The sequence below is a fragment of the Rhinoderma darwinii genome, chromosome 12 (assembly GCF_050947455.1).
Source record: "Rhinoderma darwinii isolate aRhiDar2 chromosome 12, aRhiDar2.hap1, whole genome shotgun sequence".
In the NCBI taxonomy this organism is placed as follows: Eukaryota; Metazoa; Chordata; class Amphibia; order Anura; family Rhinodermatidae; genus Rhinoderma; species Rhinoderma darwinii.
In genome coordinates, this window is record NC_134698.1 from 30,123,418 (window position 1) to 30,144,976 (window position 21,559).

The 21,559-nt window shown below is 43.4% G+C and overlaps 1 protein-coding gene across 5 annotated transcripts in view; it reads right to left on the minus strand.

The window, feature by feature from the left end:
* EXD1 (exonuclease 3'-5' domain containing 1) overlaps positions 1-14,305 on the minus strand; it is a 175,018-nt gene extending 160,713 nt beyond the window's left edge. For 2 of the 5 annotated variants that reach the window (XM_075844895.1, XM_075844890.1), the window contains exon 1: positions 13,971-14,069. In XM_075844895.1, the coding sequence (XP_075701010.1) occupies positions 13,971-13,975 (5 nt within the window). In that variant the 5' untranslated portion in view covers positions 13,976-14,069. Of the gene's footprint in view, positions 1-13,536; positions 13,559-13,741; positions 13,936-13,970; positions 14,070-14,106 lie in introns of those variants that run through there. The other 3 variants (XM_075844892.1, XM_075844891.1, XM_075844894.1) reach the window with 3 other exon arrangements.
* Between the last annotated feature and the right edge of the window lie 7,254 nt (positions 14,306-21,559).

A 21,559-nucleotide genomic window follows, 5' to 3' on the forward strand; every position in this document is an offset into this window, starting at 1 on the left:
TGGCACTAGTAATGCGGTGATGAAAAACATCTCAATGCGCAGGCCGGAGGGGAACATTCCTTCAGTTTCAGGGCCCTAGTATTTAGGAACTAGGAAAGGGAAGGGACATCGCACATCCACTGGAAGCGAGGGCGCCCGTATTATACCAGCGCAAAACTTTCCCAGTAATATTTCCCAAACTACGAAGGAGAAAAAGTCCCCAAAAGGTGCAGAGCGTTACAAAAGGGGGATAAGAAAGAAAACCGTTTATCAGTGTGACACCGGCCTGTGCATAACGGATCGCTTCACAGCGTAACACACATCTATGGATAATTGTATTATTTACCCCATTATTATACCCTCTTATTATGCCCTGATGTACTCCGCACAGATTACATATACCCCTGATGTACTCCGCACAGATTACATATGCCCCCACATTATAAACTGAATACCAGCAAAACCCCAAACAGAACTACCAAGCAAAATCCATGCTCAAAATGGCGGTCTTTCCCTTCTTAGCCCTACAGCGTGCCCAAACAGCAATTTATGGCCACAAGTAAGGCATTACCATACCCGGGAGAACCCGCTTAACAATTTATGGGGTAAGATTCTCTAGGGGCACAACATCTTGTGCGGTGAATGGGCAGATCAGTGGAGAAATTGCAATTTTCACTTTGCACAATCCACTGCGTATTCATTTCTGAAAAACACCTGTGGAGTCTAAATTCTCACTACATCCCTTGATAAATGCCTTTAGGGGTGTAGTTTCTAAAACGGGGTCACTTTTGTTTGGTACATCAGTGGTTTTGCAAATGCAACATTGCGTCCGCAAACCATTCCAGCAAAATCTACGCTCCAAAAGATAAATACCGCTCCTTTTCTTCTGAATGCTCCCATATACGTAAACAGCTGATTATAACCACATATGGGGTGTTACCGTACTCGGGAGAAATTACTTTACAAATGTTGGGGTGCTTTTTCTTCTCTATTCCTTGCAAAAATGAAAAATGTGTATCTAAAACTACATCTTGTTGGAAAAAAAAATTATTTTTCATTTTCATGGCTTAATTCTAATTAATTCAGCAAAAAACCTTTGGGATCAAAATTTTCACTATACCCCTAGATGATTCCTCAGGGGGTGCAGTTTCCCAAATGGAGTCACTTTTGGGGTGTTTCCACTGTACTAGTACTACAGGGGCTCAGCAAATATGACATGACACCCAGAAACCATTCCAAAATCCAAATGGTGCTCCTTCCATTCTGAGCCCTACCGTGTGTCCAAACAGATGTTTGTGACCACATGTGGGGTATTGCTTTACTCGGGAGAAGTTGCTTTACAAATGTTGTGGTGCTTTTTCTCCTTCAGTCCTTGTGGAAATGAAAAAAAAAAAAATACCTAAACCTACATTTTCTTTGAAAAAATGTAGATTTTCATTTTTACGGCCTACTTACAATAAGTTCTGTAAAAAAAACTGGCTGGTCAAAATGCTTGCTACACCCCTAGATAATTTCCTCATGGGGTGTAGTTTCCAAAATGGGGTCACTTGTTGGGGGTTTCCACTGTTTTGTCCCCTCAGGAGCTTTGCAAATGCGACATGGCCTCCGCAAACCATTCCTGCTAAATTTGAGTTCCAAAAGCCAAATGGCGCTCTTTCCCTTCTCAGCCTCGCTGTGTGTCCAAACAGCCGTTTACCACATGTGGGGTATTGTTTTACTCGGGAGAAATTTCTTTACAAATTTTATGGTGCTTTTTCTCCTTTAGTCCTTGTGGAAATGAAAAAAAATTAGCTAAACCTACATTTTATTTGAAAAAATGTTGATTTTCATTTTCATGACCTAGTTCCAAAAATTTGTGCAAGAAAACTGGCCGGTCAAAATGCTTGCTACACCCCTAGATAAATTCCTCGAGGGGTATAGTTTCCAAAATGGGGTCACTTTTGGGGGGTTTCCACTGTTTTAGTTCCACTAGACCTGTTCAAAGCAGATATGGTGCCTAAAATATATTCTAATAAAAAGGAGGCCCAAAATCCACCAGGTGCTCCTTTGCTTCTGACGCCGGTGTTTCAGTCCACTAGCACACTAGGGCCATATGTGGGATATTTCCTAAAACTGCAGAACCTGGGCAATAAATATTGAGTTGCATTTCTTGGGTAAAACATTCTGTGGTACAAAAAATAGATTCAAAATGAATTTCTGGAAAAAAATAATGAACTTTGTAAATTTCACCTCTACTTTGCCTTAATTCCTGCGCAATGTCTAAAGGGTTAAGAAACTTTCTAAATGCTGTTTTGAATACTTTGATGGGTGCAGTTTTTAAAATGGGGTGACTTATTGGGGGTTTCTAATATCTAAGGACCTCAAAGCCACTTCACAACTGAACTGGCCCCTGTAAAAATAGCATTTTGAAATTTTCTTGAAAATGTGAGAAATTGCTGCTAAAGTTCTAAGCCTTGTAACGTCCTAGAAAAATAAAATGATGATCAAAATACGATGCCAATATAAAGTAGACATATGGGGGATGTTAGTTAGCAACATTTTTGTGTGGTATAACTGCCTGTCTTACAAGCAGATACATTTAAATTGAGAAAAATGCTAATTTTTGCAATTTTTCGCTAAATTTTGGTGTTTTTCACAATTAAATACTGAATGTATCGGGCAAATTTTGCCAGTAACATAAAGTCCAATGTGTCACGAGAAAACAATCTCAGAATCGCTTGGATAGGTAAAAGCATTCCGGAGTTATTACCACATAAAGTGAAACATGTCAGATTTGAAAAATGAGGCTCTGTCAGGAAGGTCAAAAGTGGCCAAAGAGGGAAGGGGTTAAGAAAGTTATTAGCATAAGGGGGGATTCACACGAGCGTGATTTGGCAGCGTGTAGGGCGCGTGGTTTTCGCGCGGCACGCAATGCCCTATAGAAGTCTATGGGGCAGTACACACAGTCCGTGTATTTTGCGCAGCGTTTGTTCGCTGCGCAAAATACGCGACAGGTTCAATAACTCTGCGTATTTCACGCATCACGCACCCATTGAAGTCAATGGGTGCGTGAAAACCACGCATGTCGCACGGAAGCACTTCCGTGCGAACTGCGTGTTTGCGCAACAGCTGTCAAAAGGATGAATGGAAACAGAAAAGCACCACGTGCTTTTCTGTTTCCAAGCATCCAAACTGAGTGTCTTTGCGAGGAGCGAACCCCGACAACCGAAGCTAACTTCACCGGGTTCGGCCAAACTCGTTTTGGCCGAACCCGGCCAAAAAATTTCCGGTCCGCGACGTCGGGAGACATTCACTGTGCATGGTGCTGAAAGAGTTAAACTGTTTCAGCACCATGGACAGTGACTTGTGATCCCAAAATACATGAACCTGTAAAAAAAAAAACGAAGTTCTAACTTACCGATTACTCCTGTCTCCTTCCTGCAGTCCGACCTCCCGGGATGACACTTCAGTTCAAGTGACAGCTCCAGCCAATCACAGGCCAAGCACAGGCTGCAGCCAATCACAGGCTGCAGCGGTCACTTGGACTGCCGCGTCATCCAGGGAGGTGGGGCCCGATGTCAAGAGAGGCGCGTCACCATGGACGCGTCACCAAGGCAACGGCCGGGAAGTTCTCGGTAAGTAGGAACTTTATCTTTTTTTTTACATGTTTTTCGCTGTTGTGTTCGGCATTCACTGTCGAGGGTGCTGAAAGATTTAGCTCTTTCAGCACCTTGGACAGTGACGGGCATCGACAAGCCTCATCTCTATGATGCCGGCTGCGCGAAAATCACGCAGCCGCGCATCAGACACGCATGACACACGCAGCTGTCAAATGGTTTTTGCGCTCGCAAAACGCCGCGTTGTTTGCGTGCGCAAAAACGCAACGTTCGTGTGAATCTGCCCTAAAGCTAATATAGGTCATAACTTGATCTTTCGCTAGATAAAAACCACTGTGATCTACATTACAGCGCCGATCACATTATGTAGGAGATAGGGCACTTACAATGTGGTGACAGAGCCTCTTTAATTTATGTGTTTTAATTGAATAAAATATTATATTAACTTTTTTTTTCAAACACAATGTTTTTTTTTTTATTATCACTTTCTTACTTTACTGGGGTCTGCCATGTTTTCTTTCATCTGTGTGTGTCAGTTCACGACACATACACAGATGGAATATGGCAGCTACAGGGCATAACGAACGAGACCCGTTCGTTATGTCCTGTGCATATTCAGAGCGACCCAGCATAGAAGATGGTTGTAGGGGGGAAAGCCGGGGCCATTTTGAAGACCGGCCGCACTGCAGGTGTGTGTAGAGCGGTTTGCGCACGTGTGCGCAGCAGACCTGTGCCGGCGTAGCGCGTGTGCGCAGCAGACCTGTGCCCTATTTTTGTCCAGCAGAGTATGCACGGCCACCGCTGATCCTTCATAGCCACTTATCAGCTGTTTTGAAGAATCAGCGGAGAGCACTATTTTATTTTTTGTGTTTTGCAGGTTCCGCTGGACCTATTGGACTACATCGTAGATCCGGTGGACTATTTTTTGTTTTGTTTTATTATAAAATGGTTAGCGAGGATGGTGTGGAGGAGTTTTTATTTTAATAAAAATATGTTCTTATGTCTCTGTGTTTTTTAAATACTTTATTACCGCCTGGATAATGGAAGTTATCTGTTTGACAACGTCCATTATTATGGCGGAGCTTAGTGTTAGCCAGTAAAAAGGCTAGCACTAACCCCCATTATTACCCCAGTACCCACCGCCACCAGGGGTTTCGGAAAGAGCTGGGTATGATCCAGTACCCGACCATCTGTAGTGATGGTCAGGCACTGGGGCGGCTGCAGGCTGGTAAGGCCCAAAAACCATGGCCCTTCCCACCCTTGTAATGCTAGGCGGCGGCTGCTGCTGCTATGTTGTATCTGGCTGGTTATGGAAATGGGGGGGGGGGGGGGGATGCCATCATTTAAAAAAAAAAACAAAAAAAAAAAACAACAACGTGGGGACCCCCCCCCCATTTTTCATAACCAGCCAGATACAACATAGCAGCAGCAGCCTAGCCTAGCATTACAAGGGTGGGAAGGGCCACGGTTTTTGGCCCTTCCCAGCTTAATAATATCAGCCTGCGGCCATCCCAGTGCCCGACCATCACTACAGATGGTCAGGTACTGGACCGTACCCAGCTCTTCCCGATACCCCTGGTGGCGGTGGGTAGCGGGGTAACAATGGGGGTTAGTTGCAGCCTTTTTAATGGCTAAGAGTAAGCCCCACCTTGGTAAGCTCCGTCAAATCGACAACTGACATTATCCAGGTGCTATTAAAGCATTAAAAAAACAGACATAAGAAAATATTTTTATTGAAATAAAAAACTCCCCCACACAATCCTCACTAACCATTTTATTTAAACAAATACCGTAGATCATCGCAGTAGTCCACCAAATCTACAACGTAGCCCAATAGGTCCAGCGGAACCTACAAAAAAGTTAGGCCTCAAGCACATGTCAGTGAAATGCTTCAGTGTGCTGTCCGTTTTCTTAACAGATAGCACCCATTCAGTTCCATGGAGCCATGCACACTTCCTTTTTTTCCTTGTATTTTTTTATTTGCAGTTTTTGTGTGTGCTTTTTGCGTGTTTTTGGGCACACAGTTAGGACTCCCACTGACTCTGGGAACATTTGGCGCATTTTATGCACCAAAGAATTTATCCAACTTCTTTTTTACACCACACGGTTTTTTAAAAACGCTTGCATGAAAAACTAACGGCTCGTTTTCCCATTGATGTAAATGGGAAGTTTAATCAAGCGTTTGACGCTTTTTTCATGTGTTTTTTAACGCATTTTGTGTGCGCCTTTTGCAAGTTTTTTTATGCATAATTAGGACTCCCATCGACTAAGGGAACATTTGGCATGTTTTACGTGCAAAGGAATTGACTGTACACAACGCGTTTTTAAAAAAAACACGTATGTACTAACAGCGTGCTTTACCATTTATGTAAATGAAAAGCACAATCACTCTTTTTTATGCGGTTTTCGACACATAAAATGTGCCAAAAAAAACACATCAAATACACCTATCAACTGAAAAGTCATTCACCACAGTGGCTTCCCTCTTGACTTCCACCATTCTTAGCCATTTGGTGTGTCCTAGATATCTGCCAGCTGCATTTTAAAAGCTCTCCCAAAATGGGAGCCGGACACAGCTTAGCATTTTGAAGAACCTTTTCCTAGCTTATAGCCAAAAATAGGGAGGGGGAGGGGGGTGAGATTTTCTCCCACATTTACAGCAGCGGTAGGTCAGGCTGCTCTGCCTGCTTCACCTTGCTGTAATTATGGGAAGTGCTCCCCCTGGTGGCCAACCTAGGAAAACGGGTCAAAGTATTATTTAATTTTTTATACTTTCCACCTTGTGGAAGAAAAAAAAAATACAGCAAAAAAAATAATACAAAAAAGTAACTTACTTAAAGATTCTCTGTCACCACATTATAAGTGGCCTATCTTCTACATAATGTGATCGGCGTTGTAAGGTAGATTACAGCAGTGTTTTTTATTTAGAAAAACAATCATTTTTGACGGAGTTATGAACTATTTTAGCTTTATGCTAATGAGTTTCTTAATGCCCAACTGGGCGTTTTACTTTTTGACTAATCATCATCATACACTTCTCTCCATTCATTTACACGGCATATAGTGATCTTATTAGATCACTATGTGCAACCACATACACACACTAACGTTACTCAAGTGTCCTGAGTTAACCCCTTCCCTCTTTAGCCACTTTTGACCTTCCTGACCGAGCCTCATTTTTCAAATCTGACATGTGTCACTTTATGTGGTAATAACTCCGGAATGCTTTCACCTATCCAAGCGATTCTGAGATTGTTTTCTCGTGACACATTGGACTTTATGTTACTGGCAAAATTTGCTCGATATGTTCAGTATTTAATTGTGAAAAACACCAAAATTTAGCGAAAAATTGCAAAAATTAGCATTTTTCTCAATTTAAATGTATCTGCTTGTAAGACAGGCAGTTATACCACCCAAAATTGTTGCTAATTAACATCACCCATATGTCTACTTTAGATTGGCATCGTTTTTTGAACATCCTTTTATTTTTCAATGACCTCACAAGGCTTAGAACTTTAGCAGCAATTTCTCACATTTTCAAGAAAATTTCAAAAGGCCATTTTTACAGGGGCCAGTTCAGTTGTGAAGTGGCTTTGAGGGCCTTATATATTAGAAACCCCTAAAAAGTCACCCCATTTTAAAAACTTCACCCCTCAAAGTATTCAAAACAGCATTTAGAAAATGTCTTAACCCTTTACACATGTCACAGGAATTAAAGCAATGTAGAGGTGAATTTTACAAATTTCATATTTTTTTGCAGAAATAAATTTTTAGTACAATTTTTTTTATAACACAGAAGGTTTTACCAGACAAATGCAACTCAATATTTGTTGCCCAGTTTCTGCAGTTTTAGGAAATATCCCACATGTGGCCGTAGCGTGCTACTGGACTGAAGCATCGGCCTCAGAAGCAAAGGAGCACCTGGTGGATTTTGGGGCCTTATTTTTGTTAGAATATATTTTAGGCACCATGTCAGGTTTGAAGGGCTCTTGCGGTGCCAAAACAGTCAAAATCCCCCAAAAGTGACCCCATCTGGGAAACTACACACCTCAAGGAAATTATCTAGGGGTACAGTGAGCATTTTGACTGCACAGCTTTTTTACAGAAATTATTAGAAGTAGGCCGTGAAAATTAAAATCAACATTTCTTCAAAGAAAATGTAGGTTTAGCGATTTTTTTTCTCATTTTCACAAAGACTAAAGGAGAAAAAGCACCGTAAAATTTGTAAAGCAATTTCTCCCGAGTAAAACAATACCCCACATGTGGTAATAACCGGTTGTTTGGAGACACGGCGAGGCTGAGAAGGGAAAGAGCGCTATTTGGCTTTTGGAGCTCAAGTTTAGCAGGAATGGTTTGAGGAGGCCAGGTCACATTTACGAAGTCCCTGAGGAGACAAAACAGTGGAAACCCCCCACAAGTGACCCCATTTTGGAAACTACACCCATTGAGGAAATTATCTAGGGGTATAGTGAGCGTTTTGACCCAACAGGTTTTTTGCATAAATTATTGGAAATAGGCACTGAAAATGACAATCTAAATTTTTTCAAAGAAAATGTAGGTTTAGCTAATTTTTTCTCATTTCCACAAGGACTGAAGGAGAAAAAGCACCGTAAAATTTGTAAACCAATCTCTCCCGAGTAAAACAATGCCCCACATGTGGTAATAAACCGTTGTTTGGAGACACGGCAGGGCTGAGAAGGGAAAGTGCGCTATTTGGCTTTTGGAGCTCAAGTTTAGCAGGAATGGTTTGCGGAGGCCATGTCACATTTACGAAGTCCCTGAGGAGACAAAACAGTGGAAACCCCCCACAAGTGACCCCATTTTGGAGACTACACCCATTGAGGAAATTATCTAGGGGTATAGTGAGCTCTTTGACCCCACAGGTTTTTTGCAGAAATTATTGGAAGTAGGCCCTGAAAATAAAAATCAACATTTTTTCAAAGAAAATGTAGGTTTAGCTTATTTTTACTCATTTCCACAAGGACTGAAGGAGAAAAAGCACCACAAAATTTGTAAAGCTATTTCTCCCGAGTAAAACAATGCCCCACATGTGGTAATAAACGGCTGTTTGGAGACACGGCTTGGCTTAGAAGGGAAAGAGCGCTATTTGGCTTTTGGAGATCACATTGAGCAGGAATGGTTTGCGGCGGCCATGTCACATTTGCAAAGCCCCTGAGGGGAAAAAACAATGAAAACGCCAAAAAAGTGACACCATTTAGGAAACTACACCTCTTGAGGAATTCATCTAGGGGTGTAGTGAGCATTTTGACCCCACAGATGTTTCATAGAATTTATTAGAATTGGGCAGTGAAAATAAAAACAATCCTTTTTCTTCAATAAGACGTAGCTTTAGCGCAAATTTTTTCATTTTCGCAACAAATAAAGGAAAAATAGAACCCAACATTTGTAAAGCAATTTCTACCGAGTACGGCAATACCCCATATGTGGTCATAAACTGCTGTTTGGGCACACGGCAGGGCTCAGAAGGAAAGGACCGCCATTTGGAGTGCAGATGTTTCTGGATTGGTTTCTGGGCGCCTGTGGGCCCAAAACAGTGGAAACCCCCCAGAAGTGACCCCATTTTGGAAACTACACCCCTCAATGCATTTACCTACGGGTGTAGTGAGCATGTTAACCCTGCAGGTGTTTTGTAGAAATTAGTGTGAACTCGATGTTGCAGAGTGAAAATGGGATTTTTTCCACAGATATGAGGACAATATGTGGTGCCCGGCTTGTGCCACCATAACGAGACAGCTCTCTAATTATTATGCTGGGTTTCCTGGTTTTAGAAACACCCTACATGTGGCCCTAATCTCTTGCCTGGACAGTCGACCAGGCTCAGGAGTGAAAGCGTACCATGTAAAATTGAGGCCTAATTTGGCGATTTACAAAGTATTGGTTCACAACTGCAGAGGCTCAGATGTGAAATAATAAAAATAAACCCCTGGGAAGTGACCCCCACTATGGAAACTGCACCCCTCAAGGCATTTATTAAGGGGTGTAGTGAGCATTTTCACCCCACAGATCTTTTCCATAAATGAATGCACTGTGGATGGTGCAAATTAAAAATTTATATTTTTCCCTAGATATGCCATTCAGTGGCAAATATGTTGTTCCCAGCTTATGCCACTGGAGACACACACCCCAAAAATTGCTAAAAGGGTTCTCCCGGGTATGACGGTGCCATATATGTGGAAGGAAACTGCTGTTTGGGGACGCTGTAGGGTTCAGATGGGAGGAAATGCCATTTGGCTTTTGGAGCGTGGATTTTGCTTGGTAGTAGTTTTGTTTGGAGTCTTACTGGTGTTTCCGTTTATAATGTAGGGCATATGTAAGCCGGGCGGAGTATATAAGGGGCATAGTCAGGTGGTATAATAACGGGGTAAAAAAAAACAATAAAATAATCCATAGATGTGTGTTACGCTGTGAAGCAATCCTTTCTGCACAGGCCGGTGTCGCACTGATATATGGCGTCCTTTATTATCCCCCTTTTGGTCCACACTCCGCGCCTTTGTAGTTTGGGGAATTTTGCTGGGAAAGTGTTGTCCTGGTATAATACGGGCACCGTCGCTTCCAGCGGATATGTTTGGGCCCTCCCTTTCCTGGTTCCCTAATTTTAGGTCCTTGAAAAATCGCCTCTTCAAACAGAAGAAATGTTCCCCTCGGGCACAACTGCATATTTCCTGACTTATTGGAGCCATAACTAATTTTATTTTTCATAGATGTAGCGGTATGAGGGCTGGTTTGTTGCGGGACGAGCTGTAGTTATTATTGGTACCATTTTGGGGGACATGCGACTTTTTGATCACCTTTTATCCTATTTTTTGGGATGCCAGGTAAACAAAAAAACGCAATTCTGGCACAGCTTTTTTCGTTTTTTTTTTATACAGCGTTCACCATGCGTTATAAATTACATGTTAACTTTATTCTGCGGGTCAGTACGATTCCGGCGATACCTAATTTATAGAACTTTTTCATGTTTTACAACTTTTTGCACAATAAAATTACTTTTGTAAAAAGAATGTATTTTTTCTGTCGCCAAGTTGTGAGAACCATAACTTTTTAATTTTTTTGTCGACGGAGCTGTATGAGGGCTTGTTTTTTGCGGGACGAGCTATAGTTTTTATAGGTACCATTTTTGGATACGTGCGACTTTTTGATCACTTTTTATTCTAATATTTGTAGGGCAAAGTGACCAAAAAACAGAAACTCTGGTAACGTTTTTTACGGTTTTTTTTACGCTGTTCACCGCGTGCAATAAATAATATAATATTTTGATACCTCCGGTCGTTACGGTCGTGGCAATACCAAATACATATGGTTTATTATTATTTTTCAATAATAAAGAACTTGATAAGAGTAAAAGGGGGATTGTGTTTTATTTGATTACTTGAAACTTTTACTGTTTTCAAACTTTTATTTTGTGCACTTTTTTATACTTTTTTTACACTTTTTCTCAAGTCCCACTAGGGGACTTGAAGTTCCAACGGTCAGATTTTTTTTTTCTAATACATTGCACTACCTATGTAGTGCAATGTATTAGATCTGTCAGTCATTCACTGACAGCAAGCCGATTAGGCTTCGCCTCCCGGCGGGGCCTAAATCGGCTTCCGTAATGGCAGAGCAGGAGACCATTGTGTCTCCTGTTGCCATAACAGCAGTCGCCAGTCCCGATTGCCTGTCAGGGCTGGCGATCTGCTAGTAACCGCTACGATGCAGCAATCGCTTTCGATTGCTGCATCGAAGGGGTTAATGGCAGGGATCGGAGCTAGCTCCGGTTCCTGCCGTTACAGGTGGATGTCAGCTGTACAGTACAGCTGACTTCCACCGCTGATGATGCCGGATCAGCTCCTGACCCGGCGCCATCTTGCCGGCAGCTACGGAAGCCGATCAGGCTCCGCCGCCGGGCGGATCTTGACCGGCTTCGGTGCTAGGCAGACCGGGAGGCCAGTATTAGGCCTCCGGTTGCCATTGCAGCCACCGGAACCCCGGCAATTTCATTACTGGGGTTCCGATGAGCTGCAAACACCTTAAGTGCAGCGATCGCGTTTGAGCGCTGCACTTAAGGGGTTAATGGCGGGGATCGAAGCTAATTTCGGTCCCCGCCGTTACAGCCGGATGTCAGCTGTAAGATACAGCTGAGATCCGGTGATGATGGCACCGGCTCAGCTTCTGAGCCGGTCCCAAACATTTGGCGTACATGTACGGCAAGATGCGGGAAGTCAGTACTTTCCATGACGTACATGTACGGCAAATGTCGGGAAGGGGTTAATAGACATCACTACCAACCAGGACATTTTGCTAACGTGTGTGTGTGTCATTTACAGCACAGCAAGCGTAGTCTAGCGAGATTACGCTGTAAATGACAGCCCAACGTGATCTCGATGTGCTGCGCTGTAAATGACACACAAACGTTAGCGAAGGGTCAGGATTCTGAATAGACATCACGTCCTGGCTGGTAGTGATGTCTATTCACTGTCAGGACACTTCAGTAACGTGTGTGCGTGTGCCTGCACATAGTGATCTAGTAAGATCGCTATGTGCTGAGTACATGAATGGAGAGAAGTGTATGACACTGATTGGTCAGCGTAATAAACTCCTCTGTACAACGCCCACTTGGTCAAAAGTAAAACACGCCCAGTTGTCCATTAAGAAACTCATTAGCATAAAGCTAATATAGGTCATAACTCCATCAAAAATGATCGTTTTTCTATATAAAAAAACACTGGTGTAATCTACATTACAGCGCCGATCACATTATGTACATGATAGGCCACTTATAATGTGGAGACAGAGCCTCTTTAACCCCTTCCTGATATTTGACATATCCATATGCCAAAGTCAGGTAAGGGAAGTATGGAACGGGCTCACGGGCCGTTTGCTCCCGCTCGTTTAATGCTGCGGTCAAAAGCGACCGCAGCATTTAAATCGTTAGAAAGAGGGGGGCGACCCCCTCTAACAGCTCATCGCAGCCCCTGCAATGCAATCGCGGGGGGGGGGCGATGGTTGCTATGGCTGTCTGGGGGGTCTAATGAAGGCCCCCAGGTCCGCCATCTTTGTGCACCTCTTAAAGAGGCTCTGTCACCAGATTTTGCAACCCCTATCTGCTATTGCAGCAGATAGGCGCTGCAATGTAGATTACAGTAACGTTTTTATTTTTAAAAAACGAGCATTTTTGGCCAAGTTATGACCATTTTCGTATTTATGCAAATGAGGCTTGCAAAAGTCCAAGTGGGCGTGTTGAAAAGTAAAAGTACAACTGGGCGTGTATTATGTGCGTACATCGGGGCGTGTTTACTACTTTTACTAGCTGGGCGTTGTGTATAGAAGTGTCATCCACTTCTCTTCACAACGCCCAGCTTCTGGCAGTGCAGATCTGTGACGTCACTCACAGGTCCTGCATCGTGTCGGCACCAGAGGCTACAGATGATTCTGCAGCAGCATCAGCATTTGCAGGTAAGTAGCTACATCGACTTACCTGCAAACGCCGATGCTGCTGCAGAATCATCTGTAGCCTCTGGTGCCGATGTGTCCTGACACGATGCAGGACCTGTGAGTGACGTCACAGCGTGATCTCTGGAGAACACGCTGTGTCTGCACTGCCAGAAGCTGGGCGTTGTGAAGAGAAGTGGATGATACTTCTATACACAACGCCCAGCTCGTAAAAGTAGTAAACACGCCCCGATGTACGCACATAATACACGCCCAGTTGTACTTTTACTTTTCAACACGCCCAGTTGTACTTTTGCAAGCCTCATTTGCATAAATACAAAAATGGTCATAACTTGGCCAAAAATGCTCGTTTTTTAAAAATAAAAACGTTACTCTTATCTACATTGCGGTGCCTATCTGCTGCAATAGCAGATAGGGGTTGCAAAATCTGGTGACAGAGCCTCTTTAAGCCCTGCGATGACGAATAAACAAATGGGTGAACGGTAGTCAGTGGCAGACATAGGCGTACAATTACAGATTTCTGGGGCTTCAAATACCCCTGCCGAATTTAGCCCAAATCTGAGAGGAACATGGAGTGAACAGAGGTTTACATAAGCGCTGTCCAAATTCTGCCTCTATGTAGTGATGTCTGGGCTCCTCGCTGCTGCCCTGCCTGCACCTTACACCAGCCTAGCACTTCTCCCGCCTTCCCGGTCTATTCCATGTATCATTACCTGGAGTTGATCAGACCGCACTGATCTGCTGCTTACAACGAGGATGGTAAGTTTACAAATCCTGACTGTACCTCGATACAACCTCCCCACATGGACGGTACAACTTCTAACGCTCTATTAATGCGGGCGGTAAGACGCTGGAGTAGGCGTCAAGCACTAGAGCTCCCCCACCTGGTCACTGGGGAGGAATGCGCGGGGCGCTACCCGTGCGCTACAGGCTCATTTGTACCTCATAAATACTGCAGTACTGCTGGCGCTTGTGTGTCGTTTTTTTTTCCCCTTCACAGTGAATCCTTGTATGGCGACGAGCAGTGTGGTCTTCTCTGAATAAAGTTTGCCTAAAGAATTGTATTCAGATTTCTTACCTCTATTTGTGGTCCTGTGACCCTTGAAACGTTGGAGGCTGGTTTAAAAGAGCGGGATTAGCGTTGTACTCACACTCCTGTGATGTTTGCCGTGCAGACACCTGAAGCTCAGACATGAGGGCTTATTCAGATGGATGAGTGTAAACTCGAATGTGAAAATGGCTGTTTTTCACATCCAAGTCGCACCCTTGCGGGACCCGTTTTCACTTGAGGGATCCTTCAAAACAGACAAAGATAGGACATTTCCTATTATTTCATGGGCCCTTCACACGGTCCCTTAAAACAAGGGCACAAATCCCATTGAATTTCATGGGACCGTGTGCTGCCCGTTCATTGGCCAGAATCCCGGACCGCAAAAAGATCGTCATTGAAATCAATGTTTGCACGATCCATGAATTGCGGGCACTCCGCGGCCGTCCGTGCCACAATCACGGGCCGTGCACATGGCTACGGTCGGGTTCCCACGTAGCATAAATGGTATTCTGTGAGGAAATTCCGCAGCATTTACAGTAGCAGCAAAGTGAATGAGATTTTTTAAATCTCATGCCCACGCTGCGGAAAAAAAACACAGTAAACGTTAATAAATTGACATGCGGTGCAGAATTTAAATCCGCAGCATGTCACTTTATGCTGCATTTTTTTAGATTTTCCATTGCAGGTTTTCCCAAATTCTAGAATCGACATTTTTTGGTCACCACTCTCAAAATATACAATAAAAAGTGATCAAAAAGTCGCATGTACCCGAAAATAGTACCAATAAGAACTACAACACGTCCCGCAAAAAACAAGCGCCTTACACAGCTTTTTTGACTGGAAAAAAAAAAAGATATCTCTCTCAGAATATGGGGACACAAAAAATTTATTATTTTATAAAAAAGTGATTTTATTGCGCAAACGCTGCAAAACATAAAAAAACTATATACATATGGTATCGCCGTAATCGTACCGATCCGCTGAATAAAGTAAAATGGTCATTTATAGCCCAGTGTCAATCCTGTAAAAAAAAAACCATAAAAAACATTGTCAGAATTGATGGTTTTTGGTCAACTTGCTTGCCAAAAAATGTAAGAAAAAGTGATCAAAAAAAATCGCATGTACCCCAAAATGGTACCAATAAAAACTACAGATTGTTCCGCAAAGAATAAGCCCTCACACATCTCCGGTGGCTCTCAGAAGTTCTGGCTCTCAGAATATGGCGATGCAAAATGTGCAGACTCAGGGCCGGCCCTAGGATAGGTGGCGCCCTGTGCGAATTGATCTTTCGGCGCCCCACCCCATCATTAAAAAAAAAAATGCCCCATAAAAAAATTATAATGCACCTTTAGTGACCCCATACAGTATAATAATAATATTTAATAATATATTACAACCCCTTCAAGGACACAGTATTTTGTCCTCTAATTGTGCCCACAGTATTATGCCCCCTGTAGTACCCCTACATAGTATAATGTCCGCTTAGTGGCCCCCACACAGTATAGTGCCCCCCTGTAGATTTTGCCATATAGCCTCCCTATAGGCTGCCATAATCCCCCACCGCCTTTTTGTAGATCGTGCCATACAGCCCCCCACCTCCCCCTTGTAGACAGTGCCATACAGTCCCCCACCTCCCCCTTGTAGACAGTGGCCCCAAACAAAAACAAAAATTGTACTCACCTAGGCCCCGTTCCCATGACAAACTGAGCTGCTCCATGATGGGATCCTGTAGCCTAGTACAGAGTTTCCAAACCTTTTCGGATCTCAAGGCAGCACTGAAAAAATAAAATTTCCTCAGGGCCCCCCTGTCAAAAATTGTTTTGAGAAAGACAGAAAATGGCTAAGAACAAGCACTACACTCGTAGGGTATGTCCACACACGTTTTTTGTAAGGCAAAAAAAATCTGCCTCAAAATTTCTTCAGCAACTAACAGCGTTGTGTGACCCTTTTTTTTGTTTTTTCTTAAGCTGTTGAAGCGAATGCAAAAGACACAGGAAAAAAAACTCCAAACGGGCGCCGCAGGTATTTTCTGCCTCCTATTAATTTCAATTGGAGGTCAGCGGCGGAAACCACTTGAAGACGATCAGCCCCCCACTCACAGTAAAATTACCATCAGCCCCCCACTCACAGATTCCCCCGTAGGTAGCGCCACACAGCCCCTTGTAGGTATCGCCACACAGCACCTTGTGAGTAGCGCCACATAGCCCCCTTGTGGGTAGCACCACACAGCCCCTTGTAGGTAGCACCAGACAGCCCCCTTGTAGGTAGCACCAGACAGCCCCCTTGTAGGTAGCGCTAGACAGCCCCCTTGTAGGTAGCGCCACACAGCCCCCTTGTAGGTAGCGCCACACAGCCCCCTTGTAGGTAGCGCCACACAGCCCCCTTGTAGGTAGCGCCAGACAGCCCCCTTGTAGGTAGTGCCAGACAGCCCCCTTGTAGGTAGCGCCAGACAGCCCCCTTGTAGGTAGCGCCAGACAGCCCCCTTGTAGATAGCGCCAGACAGCCCCTTGTAGATAGCGCCAGACAGCCCCCTGTAGAGTGCGCCACACAGCCCCCTGTAGAGTGCGCCACACAGCCCCCTGTAGATTGCGCCACACAGCCCCCTGTAGATTGCGCCACACAGCCCCCTGTAGATTGCGCCACACAGCTCCGTGTAGGGAGTGCCACACAGCCGCCTGCTATGGAGTGCCGCACAGCCCCCTGCTATGGAGTGCCGCACAGCCCCCCTGCTATGGAGTGCCGCACAGCCCCCCTGCTATGGAGTGCCGCACAGCCCCCCTGCTATGGAGTGCCGCACAGCCCCCCTGGTAGGGAGTGCCGCACAGCCCCCCTGGTAGGGAGTACCGCACAGCCCCCCTGTTAGAGAGTGCCGCACAGACCCCTGGTAGGGAGTGCCTCACAGCCGACTGGTAGGGAGTGCCACACAGCCCCCAGGTTGGTAGTGCCCAAACAATGGTGTCCGGCTATGCCATAGACGGAAGCCTAGTGGGTCCTGACAACGTCAGGACCCACTATGCTTGCTGTCAGTGAGTAGCTGACAGTTCTAATACACTGCACTACGCATGTAGTACAGTGTATTAGAATAGCGATCAGGACCTCCTGCCCTTAAGTCCCCTAGTGGGACAAAGTAAAAAAGTTAAAAAAAAGTTAAAAAAAGATGTGCCAAAATAAGAAAATAAAAGATTTAAAAATATTAAAAGTAAAAATCCCCCCTTTTACCTTATCAGTCCTTTATTATTAATAAAAATATATAAACAAACAAATAAACTATACATAATTGGTATCGCCACATCCGTAACGGCCTGAACTACAAAATTATTTTATTATTTATCCCGCGCGGTGAACGCCGTAAAAGAAAATAATAATAAACCGTCCCAGAATCACAATTGTTTGGTCACTTCACCTCGCAAAAAATGGAATAAAAAGAGATCAAAAAGTCGCATGTACCTAAAAATGGTACTGATGGAAATTACAGTTCGTTACGCAAAAAGTAAGTCCTCGCACGGCTTTATTGATGGAAAAATAAAAACGTTATGGCACTTAGAATAAGGTAACACAAAAAGTGAATGATTGTTTACAAAACTTATTTTATTGTGCAAACGCCATAAGACATAAATAAGCCTATAAACATCTGGTATCGCCATAATCGTATCGCCCCGCAGAATAAAGTGAATATGTCATTTATAGAGCACAGTGAACGCTGTAAAAAAAATAGAATAAAAAAACGATAGTAGAATTGCTGTTTTTTAGTCACCACGCCACCTAAAAATAGAATAAAAACTGATCAAAAAGCCGCATGCGCCCCAAGAAAACTGCAATGGATTCCTCAAGGGGTTTAGTGTCCAAAATGGGGTCACTTTTGGGGGGTTTCCAATGTTTTGGCACCACAAGACCTCTTCAAACCGGACATGGTGCCTAATAAAAAAAGAGGTCTCATAATCCACTGGGTGCTCCTTTGCTTCGGAGGCCGGCGCTTCAGTCCATTACCGCCCGAGGGCCACATGTGGGATATTTCTCTAAACTGCAGAATCTGGGCAATAAGTATTAAGTTGTGTTTCTCTGATAAATCCTTTTGTGTTGTAAAAAAAATGGTATAAAGAGGATTTTCTGACAAAAAAAAATGTAAATTTCACACCTACATTGCTCTAAATTTCTGTGAAACACCTAAAGGGTTCATAAACTTTCTAAATGCTGTTGTGAATACTTTGAGGGGTCTAGTTTGTAAAATGGGGTGTTTGATAGGGGTTTCTAATATATGGGCCCCTCAAAGCAACTTCAGAACTAAACTGGAACCTAAAATAATAAATAAATGAGGCAATACTTCGCTTCTTACATTATACTGATAATGAGCCGTGCCCACCCCGAGGTGACCCCAGTTTTGACCGTTTGTATAAACGGAGACCCCTATTAGACCGTTTCAGTGCCCGGTTTTCCCGAGCATTCACCCCCGAGACGTGTATTTCTATTGATGAGTCCCTGGTGCATTTTAAAGGGAGGGTTCAATTCCGCGAGTACCTGCCGGGTAAGAAGGCAAGGTATGGCGTGAAGATGTATAAGCTGCGAGAGTGCATCAGGGTATACCTACAAATTTAGGATATATGAAGGAAAGGCCACCCCCAAACCAGACTGCATCCTGGACTACAATAGGTACATGGGAGGGATGGACTTGTCAGATCAAATCCTGAAGCCCTACAGCGCCATGCGGTGTGGTATAAGAAGCTGGCCGGGCACATCATACAGATGGCTTTGTACAATGCGTACGTGCTACGTCGATGTGCAGGCCAGACGGGAACTTTCCTGGAATTTCAAGAGGTGATTATCAAGAACCTAATCTTTAGGGACCAAGAAGGGGGGGCACCCAGTACTTCTGGAAGCGGGGCCACACGCATCGTACCAGGGCGGCAACACTTTCCAGGAGAAGTTCCCCAAACTGGCAAGAAGGGAAAAAGTCAAAAGAGGTGCAAAGTCTGCTATAAGGGATGACACAATATACCAATGTGACCCGTGTCCCGAATAACCAGAGCTCTGTATGAAAGAGTATTTTAAAATGTATCATACATCCCTTGGTTTATAATTTACCCCAATTTTACTTACCCTGACGCCCCCCGCACAGCTTATCCCCCCTCGTCTTTCCCCTCTGAGCCCTGCTGTGTGCCCAGGCAGCTGATAACAGCCACATGTAGGGTATTGCCGTACCCAGGAGAACCCACATTACAGTTTATGAGGTGTAGGTCTCCGGTCAAAATGCTCACTACAACTCTAGATGAATGCCTTAAGGGTGTCGTTTTTAAAACGGGGTCACTTCTTGCGGGTTTCAACTGTACTGGTACCTCAGGTGCTTCTGCATACATGACTTCGCACTAGAAAATCCCCAGTATGCCAAATGGTGGTCCTTTCCTTCTGAGCCCTCCCATGGGCCAAAACGGCAGTTTATCACCACAAATGGGGTATTGCTGCACTCAGAACAAATTGCGCAACAGAATTGGGTATTTTGTTTCTTGTGAAAATAAGAAATTTTCAGCCAAAACGACATATTATTTGAAAAAAATAATTTTGTTTTCATTCCCAGCCCAATTCAAATAAGTTCTGTGAAAAAACTATGGGGTCAAAATGGTCACAACACCCATAAATGAATTCCTTGAGGGGTGTAGTTTCCAAAATGGGGTCATTTGTGGTTGGTTTCTATTGCTTTGATACCTCTGGGGCTCTGCAAATGTGACATGGCACCCGAAAACCAATCCAGCAAAATCTGGACTCCAAAGAACAAATAGCGCTCCTTTGCTTTTGAGCCCTCCCATGGGCCCAAACAGCAGTTTATCACCACAAATGGGGTATTGCCGCACTCAGGACAAATTGGGCAACAAAATGGAGTATTTTATTTCTTGTGAAAATAAGAATTTTTGAGCTAAAATGACATATTATTGGAAAAAATATATATTTTTTTCATTCCCAGCCCAATTCAAATAAGTTCTGTGAAGAAACTATTGGGTCTAAATGGTCACATTATCCATAAATGAATTCCTTGAGGGGTGTAGTTTCCAAAATGGGGTCACTTCTGGTGGGTTTCCATTGCTTTGATACCTCTGAGGCTCTGCAAATGCGACATGGCACCCGAAAACCAATCCAGCAAAATCTGGACTCCAACAAACACATAGCGCTCCTTTCCTTCTGAGCCCTCCCATGAGCCCAAACGGCAGTTTATCACCACAAATGGGGTATTGCCACACTAAGGACAAATTGGGCAACAAAATGGGGTATTTTGTTCCCTGCGAAAATAAGACATTTTGATCACAAATGACATTTTATTGGAAAAAATTAACATTTTTTCATTTCACAGCCCAATTCAAATACGTGCTGTGAAAAAACTGTGTGGTCAAAATGGTAACAACAACCATAAATGAATTCCTTGAGGGGTGTAGTTTCCAAAATGGGGTCACTATTAGGGGATTCCTACTGTTTTGGCACCTCAACACCTCTTCAAACCTGGCATGCTGCCTAAAATATATTCTAATAAAAAAGAGGACTCAAAATGCACTAGGTGCTTCTTTGAATCTAGGGCTTGTGTTTTATTCCACGAGCGCAGTAGAGCCACATGTGGGACATTTCTAAAAACTGCAGAATCTGGACAATACATATTTAGTAGTGTTTCTCTGGTAAAACCTTCTTTGTTACAGAAAAAAAATGAATAAAATTGAAATTCAGCAAGAAAAATGACATTTGCAAATTTCACCTCCACTTTGCTTTAATTCCTGTGAAATGCCTGAAGGGTTAAAAAACTTTCTAAATGCTGTTTTGAATACTTTGAGGGGTCTAGTTTTTTAAATGGGGTGTTTTATCAGGGTTTCTAATACATAGGCCCCTCAAAGCCACTTCAGAACTGAAAAGGTACCTTAAAAAAAAGGCTTTTGAAATTTTCTTAAAAATATGAGAAATTGCTGTTTATATTCTAAGCCTTGTAACGTCCAAGAAAAATAAAAGAATGTTCAAAAAACGATGCCAATCTAAAGTAGACATATGGGAAATGTGAACTAGTAACTATTTTGGATGGTATAACCGTCTGTTTTACAAGCAGATGCATTTAAATTCTGAAAAATGCTATTTTTTCAAAATTTTCTCTACATTTTGCAATTTTTCACCAATAAACACTGAATATATCGACCAAATTTTACCACGAATATGAAGCCCAATGTGTCACGAGAAAACAATCTCAGAATCGCTTGGGTAGGTTTAAGCATTCTGACGTTATTACCACATAAAGTGAAATATGTCAGATTTGAAAAATGGGCTCTGAGCCTTAAGGCCAAAACTAGGCTGCGTCCTTAAGGGGTTAAATCCGCTTGCAATTCATGAACATCTTCCATAGACTGAACTATATTACATAGCTTGGTGTCATCTGCAAAAATAGAAATAGTGCTATTAATCCCAACCTCTATATCATTAATAAATAAGTTGAATAATAGTGGTCCCAGCACTGAACCCT